This window comes from Mandrillus leucophaeus, unplaced genomic scaffold (assembly GCF_000951045.1).
Source record: "Mandrillus leucophaeus isolate KB7577 unplaced genomic scaffold, Mleu.le_1.0 Scaffold701, whole genome shotgun sequence".
NCBI classification, from domain to species: Eukaryota; Metazoa; Chordata; class Mammalia; order Primates; family Cercopithecidae; genus Mandrillus; species Mandrillus leucophaeus.
The window spans coordinates 95,205-104,788 of NW_012107598.1; the positions used below are offsets into that span (position 1 = coordinate 95,205).

The 9,584-nt window shown below is 37.5% G+C and overlaps 1 protein-coding gene across 1 annotated transcript in view; it reads left to right on the forward strand.

Annotated features, from left to right (window-relative positions):
- Positions 1-1,844: 1,844 nt before the first annotated feature.
- The window catches only part of ANKRD7 (ankyrin repeat domain 7), a gene marked incomplete at its 5' end in the record, with an annotated part of 84,554 nt that continues 76,814 nt past the window's right edge, over positions 1,845-9,584 (forward strand). Inside the window, 3 exons of the mRNA XM_011964727.1 lie at positions 1,845-2,167; positions 3,570-3,610; positions 6,167-6,294. Coding sequence (XP_011820117.1) covers positions 1,845-2,167; positions 3,570-3,610; positions 6,167-6,294 — 492 coding nt within the window. The remainder of the gene's footprint in view (positions 2,168-3,569; positions 3,611-6,166; positions 6,295-9,584) is intronic.

Genomic DNA, 9,584 nt, shown 5'->3' on the forward strand with positions numbered 1-9,584 from the left:
GAGATTTTGTGATGCTCCATAAACACTGTACATCTGTTATTTATCTGGCATATTACTTTAATGACAACTACACAAGGCCATAGACTTACAATGTATTTATGATGCAAGTAGTTTCGTAAGCTACCATATGTTAAACATTTTCAAAACAAAAGCACACTCTAAGTGATGAAAAGCTGTAGGGAGTATTTATTTTTTTACTTTTATTTTTTATTTTTATTTTATTGAGATGGAGCATCGCTCTGTCGCCCAGGCTGGAGGGCCGTGGCACGATCTCCGCTCACCGCAACCTTCGCCTCCCAGGTTCTAGTGGTTCTCCTTCCTCAGCCTCCCTAGTAGCTGCGACTACAGGCACCCGCCACCACGCCGGCTAGTTTTTGTATTTCAGTAGAGACAGGGTTTCACCATGTTGGCCAGGATGGTGTTGATCTCTTGACCAAGTGATCCGCCCGCCTCGGCCTCCCAAAGTGCTAGGATTACAGGTATGAGTCACTGCACCCGGCTTTATTTTTATAACATCACACAGAGGTTAGTTTTTATGTTTTTGTTTTTGAGATGGAGTTTCGCTTTTGTCGCCCAGGCTGCAGTGCAATGGCGTGATCTCAGTTCACTGTAACCACCGCCTCCCAGGTTCAAGAGATTCTCCTGCCTCAGCTTCCAGAGTAGCTGGGATTACAGGCACACACCAACACTCCCAGCAATTTTTTTGTTTTAAATAAAACTCCTAACATCTCGTTAATCATTAATTAGTCTTTGGGTTTTGATTCAACTCCTAACATTTGCAAATCACACAATTATCTTTGTTCTTTCATTTGTGGAAGACACTTTCATTTGTTACCCTGAGAATATGAGACATTCACAATCTAATTCCTGACTACATTTGATTTCAAACAGATCGGAATAACTTCCAGAATATAAAATATTAACTATTTGGGAGTCATCTTGTAGGTATCTTGTGGGTATGCTCTAATTAAGAAATGCTTCCTCTTCCCAGGAAAACTGCTGACATTGCAAGAGTTATTCCAAAACCACAATTCTTAAGAAAATACATGTTTAACCTAAATCATAAAGATATTTTGTAAAAAAGGGAAATCGCTCCTGCTGATGTTTTGTGTATAAATCTCTTTCTAAATTCAAGCTCTCTCAAGTTAGGGCACCACAGTAAATAAAGTGGGAACAGTATCACAGGAAATATCTGAAATGATACCTATGGCACTATAAGGAAACTGAGGCCCACAAGAATTGAAGTGACCTGTGCAATTACACCAATATGTTAGCACAGCCAAGATTAGAACCAAGTTTGGTGCCTTCCTGCATCAGTCCTTTCTTGGTGCTGCAGGAGCCTTTTACTTATTAATTTCACCCTGGAGAATTCTGGTAGACCATCCCGGAGTGGTAGAAGCGTGAACATTCGTTTTCTAAGGGATGGTCACACGCCTTTGTCTATTTGCATTTAGTTTCTTTAAAAAGTAAAAACACCTCCATTTTGGACCACTTTTAGAGACAAAAGCAGAACATACGAACGTGCATTTCATTGTTGAGTTCTTAAGACGCTTACACCGTGTGGTTATAACGTGCGCAACTTTGTCCCGGCCAACTGGACTTATTTTTAGTGTTATTTTCGGCTACTGCTGCAGAAAACTAGGGATTCAACTACCCGCACCTGCATTTCACACAACAGCGCTCGTCTACTCTCCTCCTTCACTCCTAATAAAAAACGCCTTATCCTGTTTCTTCCTGCCTGTTCTACCTCAACATTTTCACTTATTATCTTCCACCACACTGGCTTTTACTCGGATTGGAAACCCACTCTCCCCCAACTTCTCTCGTACCCCACCTTCATGAAGCGTCCTCCTTTTTTCCGCCTCTCGTTCCCTTTGTCTTACACGGCTTCCGGAACACGGCCCAGAATTACAGCGAAAACACACTGCGCACGCGCACTCTCTCGTCAGAGCGGCGCTGCTTCTGTTTGGTTGGCTAGTTCGTCCCAATTTCCGAGTCAAAGGGCTGCGGAGCAGCAACTCTCACGATATTTGCTGCGGCCCGCAGACGCGAGCCGCTGCCGGGTTCTGGCGCGCCCTTTCAGTTCTGCTTGTGGCCGGCACCACTGCGTTATCCGGAACTGCCGGTCCGAGCAGCATGACGTCCGCCTTGGAGAACTACATCAACCGTATCCTCAAGCTGGCCGCCGCGGGCGTGAGCCGGGGCCGCGGAGAGGCCGCCGCTCGGGGATCGGTGGGAGGTTGGGAGGCCCGGCCGCGGCGGGATCCTAGGGGCGGGCGAGGAGATGAGGACCCCGGAATGACCCAGAGTTCGGCGACGGCGCCTAGAGCCTGCCAGCTGCTGCGGGCCCAGGGGTCCTTTCCATTTCGTCTGCAAAAGCCAAATAAAAACCCAGTGTGATTTTTCCGAACTTTTCTGTCTTAAAAAAAATTATGCTCTTGATTCTTCCTTACTATTTCCCTAGGGCATAAGTGTTCAAGTTTGTAAATAAGATGAACAGTCGTCCTGGCTGCGACAACAGTTTTGCAAATCTGTGTACTTGTTTTATTCACATAATATGCTCATTAGTTCGAGGATAGCAGAAAGTTTAACGATGGTTCACAGACTGTTTCTGTCCCTTTACCACTTGAAGTCCCTACCTGGTGGTGGAATGAAAAAAATGCTTGCTGTTGTAATGGATTATAGTGAGGAGCAAGTAACAACCCCACGGGAAGTCTTAATTAAGACTTTACAAGTGTTACGGTTTTAAAGTCTCAGAACAAAAACACTATGTTAAGTTCAGGTACAAACTGGGTGACAAAAATTAAATACCGAATGCTTTTAATGTTACAGGCATTGTTAGTACCTTGTGACACTGATTATATAGTTTATTTACTTTTGAATTTCAGAAGCCTGCCCCGGAAGACAATTTTTTAACATGCTTGAAAATCGTCCAACATCGATTAATTTAGTACTCATCCAGTTTTCATTTTAGATATAAACAGGCCCAAGAAACGAAATATCCTGCCCGAAATAATAGATTGGCAGCATTCCTAGTAGAAAAGTGTCAAAAATCCAGGATATTTTGAGATAGGATACACCGATCACATACAGAAAGAGATTTTCTTTTTCTACTTTTTCCTTTTTTTAGTCATGTAATTATCACAAAACTAAAACAAGCTTTTTAAAAATTTTTTTTCTTTCTTTTTTTGAGTCGAGGGTCTCACTGTGTTGCGCAGGCTGGAGTGCAGTGGCTTGATCATGGCTCAATGCAACCTTGAACTCCTGAGCTCAAGCTCTCCTCCTGCCTCTGCCTCTGTCTCCTGAGTAGCTGGGACTATAGGTCACCAGGCCAGGGTAGTAGAGATGGGGGGGTCTCACTGTGTTTCCCAAGCTAGTCTCACCTCAAGTGATCCTCCTGCCTTGGCGTCCCAAAATCTTTCAACGTTTTTATGTAGTGAACTTAGTGGCTGTGTTGAACACTTTTACCTAATTGTCATATTTGTTCTAATAATTAAAATCATTACCTTGCCAGAGTCTGTTTTCAATTTGCATTCCCTAAGAAACACTTTCCTTTATTCAGTTATCAGGAACTGTTGCCGTTATTACATCTGATGGGAGAATGATTGTGGTAAGTCTTCGGAATTTTCATTCTCTGCTTTCCTGTAGGTTTATTGGTTGCAAGTTTTATGTGAAACCTCTGATCTCTAATGTCTAGACAGCACATTACACCTGTAGTGCAGTTTTATTATAATTCAGCTCTTTATCACTTTGCTGTCAATCCACGTTTTCCTCACGAATAAACGTGGCGTGTTACCTACAGGCTTCTAGGAGCTAGAGTTATAGGTTCTGCCCTCAGAGAGCTCCTAGTCTGCAGACCTTCATTAAACTTACTTTTCTTCTTCCATTTTTATTTCCTTACTCATTCGGCACCACATGAATGAGAATTTTTTGAAATTTTGCATATGCTTAGTAACTTTTTAATGATTTAGATACTATTAATACCTACATATCAACATTTAAGGCTTGTATACAATCTTAACATTCTTTGTTTTTAGGTTGTGTGACGTGTCTTCTGTAGGACACATTTTGATGATTCTCTCTATATACACATATTTACGTAAAATTGGCTTGTTCCTTGAAGTTGTTTCTCCCTTGCTAATTTATGTCATATAACAAAGATAAAACGTTCCTATGGTGATACTTGTATTTGGAATTTGATCTGAGGAATTCATCTCAAGATTTTTGGGTACTTGATTATTTCTTCACTTATAATTCATACTCCGAATGCTTTCAAAAGAATTTTAAGGCTACTAAACTTTATTTTCTAACCTTACCTAGTTTCTTCAAATAATTTGATCCCTTATTTTTCCATTCTGCAGTTTGGCTTTCGTTTGTTTTCTTTTTAAGCCTTGTGATTTTTTTTTTTCCCACTGGGTTCTTAGTGACTATTGTTAGTCAAAGTTCTAGCTTTGCCATTTACTAAATTTATATCGTGTGCCAGGTGCATATGTGTTACATTAATTAATATACATACAACCTTGTGAAGAATAAGTACCCCTGTATTCTAGATTAGGAAACAAGTTCAGAGAAGGTGACTCACTTTCTCAGAGTCACAAGGGTAGCAGGTGACAGAACCAAACTGGGATTTAAATTTGTTTTGACTTCAAAGCCAAGGCCAGTTGCCTGGCTTCTTTCTTAAGGAAGAAATCATGTTTTCTTAGGCACTTCACATTGTATTTTTTCAAATGTGGACAGTTTGACATATTTTAATCTCAACACTTCAAGAAGCCTATTGCTATTAATAGATGTTTGCATTATTTTTTATTTAGTGAAAACCTTCCGTTTAAATTTTCTTATTTTTGTTAACAGGATAGATAATAAACTGGGAAATTATTTTTAATTTTAAAGAAGAAGGAAAGCGATATAAAAAGAGCATCTTAAGTTCTGAAGTTCAATAGTTCTGCATTTCTTTGACACATAATTTATTTGATGGGATAGTTAATGGGTAAAATGAAGCCAATAAGTTATGAATGGGTGTTTATGATAACAACCATTTGCTAACTAGTTCAATAAATACTCCATATTTTGTTTCTCTTCCAAGTTGTAGATTTCTTTTTATTTAATTCTCATTTTATATATTTTGACTTTCAGAGGATAAAACAGTTTAAGAGCTTGAGAGATTTAACCATCAAAACCAATGTTAGTTGATATTTCTTCAGAAACTTGAATACTACCTGAGTTACTCTGTTATGCTAGACCCATGTCTTCTTTTATTCAATTCTAAACTTTCATAAAACTCTCCCTGATTATTTCCTTCAAGTTCTGGTTCTAATTAGTATAGTCACATTTGTATCTACCTTACTAGGAGAGTTCAATAATACATCCATTTGATACACATTAAACAATACATGTGAGACAGACGGAACACCGGTAACTAGTAAGTACTCGTTAGGTGTTATATGTAACTACTAAATTTTTAAAATATTTATGGGACTGATTTGAATCTCTGAAAAATGGCAAATTATATTTACTTGTGTATAATAGTACAGAATGTTACGGTTTAGTGGTCTGGCTCAGGAGCTAGCCTTTTGTGGTTCATCTTCTGGCTCTGCCACTTACTACCCATGTGCCCATAAGACACACCACTCTGTACCTCAGTTTCTTCTTTGAAATGGGGCTAATTATAGTATTAAAGGGTAGAGATGAGTTGAGACAATGTGTACGATGTGTTTAGCACACTGCTTAGTGCTGGTATGTAGCATATAGTGATACTATTACATTGCTGTCGTTGGTATGTATGGTTCTTCCTTATTTATGTATATTTGCCCATCAGTTTCCCTTAAATCTCCTTTGTTTTAGTTTATACCTTTAGCTGCTGGTCTTCGTAAGCTTTTATGCTAGTTACTTTTTGGAGATACTCAAATTAGTACATAGTTGTCGTTTCTAACTGCCGTCAACTCTGCATATGAGTGAGATGTGTGGTGCAGGGCCCCACCCCAGCCAAACAACCAAGAGGTAGATTGTGTAGCCTCGAATACTGTTGGTTATACAAAAGGTATTTTATTTGACATTGTATTGTTACTTGTATTGGAATACCTGGCAACTAGAATGATTGTGAGGTTGAATTTACACTTTCAGGTAAACCAGAATATTTCTCTTTTTCTCCTGAATATTTTCTTTACAGGGAACACTGAAAGGTTTTGACCAGACCATTAATTTGATTTTGGATGAAAGCCATGAGCGAGTATTCAGCTCTTCACAGGGGGTAGAGCAAGTGGTACTAGGATTATACATTGTAAGAGGTGACAATGTGTAAGTAAAATATATCTGTTAAAATTATAAATGATACTGCCTTACTTTATGGAGAAGAGGTTTTCCCCAAAATACCCTATTGTATTATCCATACCTAATTAATAGAATCTTGCATTCATTTCTTTCGTAAATACAGCGTTTCTTATATTTGCATAAAGTAAGGCATAGCTATACATTTTATGTCAACACTTTGTTTCAACCAAAGCTTTCTCTCTACAAATTAAACTTTTACCTGAGATTTGCCCATTTTTCTACTAGTTAAGTAGCCTGGGTAGAGTCCAGAAAGGGCCCTGCCTTATATTAAATACTTCATTAGAGAGGCTTCTTAAAATGTTCTTAGAAATACCCAGAATTTTAGAGGAACATATTTCTAGAGTACAAGGCCAAAGTTTGAAAAATGGTTTTGAAATCTCTCATTTGAACAATACTAATTCATGCTCAATAACATAGATGTATTTGTAAATAAGTACTTGTTATTCATTTTCTTTTAATTTTTTAGTATCATTGACACACTTAAGATGTCCCTGTGGCCTCAGTTTACTTGGGACAGACAGATATAAAAGTTTAAGAGTAATTGGCCAGGCGTGGTGTCTGTAATCTCAGCACTTTGGGAGTCTGAGGCAAGTGGATCAGGTCAGGAGTTCAAGACCAGCCTCGCCAACATGGCAAAACCCTGTCTCTACTAAAAATACAAAAATTAGCCAGGCTTGGTGGCGTGTGCCTGTAGTTCCAGCTTCTCGGGAGGCTGAGGTGGGAGAATCACTTGAACCCAGGAGGTGGAGGTTGCCGTGAGCCGAGATCATGCCACTGCACTCCAGCCTGGGCAAAAAGAGTGAAACTCCATCTTGAAAAAAAAAAAAGTGGCTCATGTGACAGAGGAACTGAATTTTAAATTTTATTTAATTGTAATTAATTTTAATAGTTACATGTGGCCAGTGTTAGAATAGTTATAGAGGCTAGAAGAATGCCAAATGAATTTTCTAGTGAGTACTACACTGAATCAAAATATAGTTGGAAAGAAGCAAAAGATGCATTAGCAATTTTAAGCTAAGATACATTAAGCTAGATACATTAACACATTCTAGGGGACTAACTGTCCCCTGGAATAACTTAAAATAAAAAGTGCAGGAATAATTTACTCATTTAAGTTAGCATCACCATTAGATGAATAAATAATTTGATCTGTAATCAAAAATCAAGAGTTTATAAAATATATTATAGAGATGACTTTTAGATGGACTTACAAGGTGAGCTATAAGTAATGAGAGAGAGGCAGAGCAGATAGGGCCCAGGTCTCTGGATCAGAACAACACTATATAGCTGTGCATAATAATTGATTTTAAGGTTTCTCCTACTTAAAACAATTTTTTTTCTTGAACTTCAGTGAAAAAAATGGTGCGCCAGAGCCAGCTTGTACTGGCTCATGAAAGCAGATTGTTATATTTTAAGGAATTTTACAAGGTAGTTAATTGATGTCTTGTTAGTAGCTTGAAATTGGCCGTGGTAGGAGTGTTTGCATAAGGGATATTAGTAAATGCTGCAAATCAGGCTACCACTTTTTTTCCAGAGAGCTGTTTTTTAAACATTTATCAGCATTTCACTGCTTACCATAGGGATTTTAAATGATACTAAATATTTAAGAGTGGAATTGGGGCCTTTAGTTTATTTTGAGAAAACTTAATTTATTCTACCAGAGTTTGATATTTTTCATTTATTAGAGGACTTAAGACTTTATATACTTTAAAGCAAAATTGGGCAAATCCCTTATTATTAGTATTCGTCTTGAGAATTTGGCCGGGCACAGTGGCTCCCACCTGTAGTCTCAGCACTTTGAGAGGCTGAGGCTGGCGAATTACCGGAGGTCAGGAGTTGGAGACCTGCCTAGCCAACATGGTGAAACCCTGTCTCTACTAAAAACACAAAAATTAGCTGGGTGTGGTGGCGGGCGCCTGTAATCCCAGCTGCTCGGGAGACTGAAGCATGAGAATCCCTTGAACCTGGAAAGCGGAGGTTTTGGAGTGAGTCAAGATCATGCCACTGCACTCCAGCCTGTGCGACCAGCAAAACTCTATCTCAAAAAAAGAAAAAAAATAAATAAAATTTACTCTCAATAAAACCAAACAAATGTAAACCCAACAAATACTTTTTAAAAATAATATTTCATAGTCATCTTGTGGTCTGAGTGATAACATTGAATATTTCCTGTTAGAGGGCTATGGGTTGGTTATCTAGCATGGTAGTAATGAATTTAAAGTTATAGATATTATGTTAGTGTTGAACAAGAAAAAATTTTCTAGCTTTAACCTGAGCCAATCACATCAAAAATGATTTGTTAGATACCAAAGTACTTGGTCCTACTATTATTTTTGTATATGAAGAACTGGCTTTGCATTTAACTGAAAACTTAGGAAAACAGTCTAATAACTATTATCTATATCATTGATTTAATTCATCAAAGTTACTCAAATAATTGATACTTTTACTTGCTAATTATTTTAGGAGTGATTTTGTGAAATTTATTATTAATACAGTCCTAGAATTGAATGGAAATAATACGATTTGCAAGTTTGAGAGTTTTTTACCGTATCTGTCCCTGTGTGTCTGTTTCCTTTAAAGATTCATGATACAATCACTATGTACAATGTGTCCTTTAATATTGGTTCCTGTAATGTGCCTTCAAATTATTTCTTGAGTTTTGTGATTTAAATATGCAGTTCACTGACTCATGCCAATGTTGTTTGCTTTTTACCTCAATTAGTTCTTTTTACTATGCTTTCTCAGTTTTATGTTTTGGAATAATGGTACTCAGTGCTTTGATTTGATTAAAAGATTTTTGAAACACATGTAAATTTATTTCAGAAATGTGATTGTTTTAACTCTGACTTTTTTAGTGCAGTCATTGGAGAAATTGATGAAGAAACAGATTCTGCGCTTGATTTGGGGAATATTCGTGCAGAGCCTTTAAATTCTGTAGCACACTGAGGAAAAACTACATATTTGGACATCTGTAAATCTTTGTACAGAAACTGATTATTCTGAGGATGATATATGGAATTTTTATGAATGTGTAACTGGATTTTGACTCCTTGTTGATTCATTGTAATATGTAAATTAAAATATTTCTACATTTTATTGAAAAAAAACTTTTTTTTTTTTTTAACCTAAATGTAAGTTTGGTAGCTCGGTTTGTTTTTTTTAATTAAATAGTGTGAAAATATAATGGTCATTTTGAAAACTTTTAGCAAAAAGTAGTATTTATGGAAACTAGTGGCAAAGAGAAATTAGTGTGC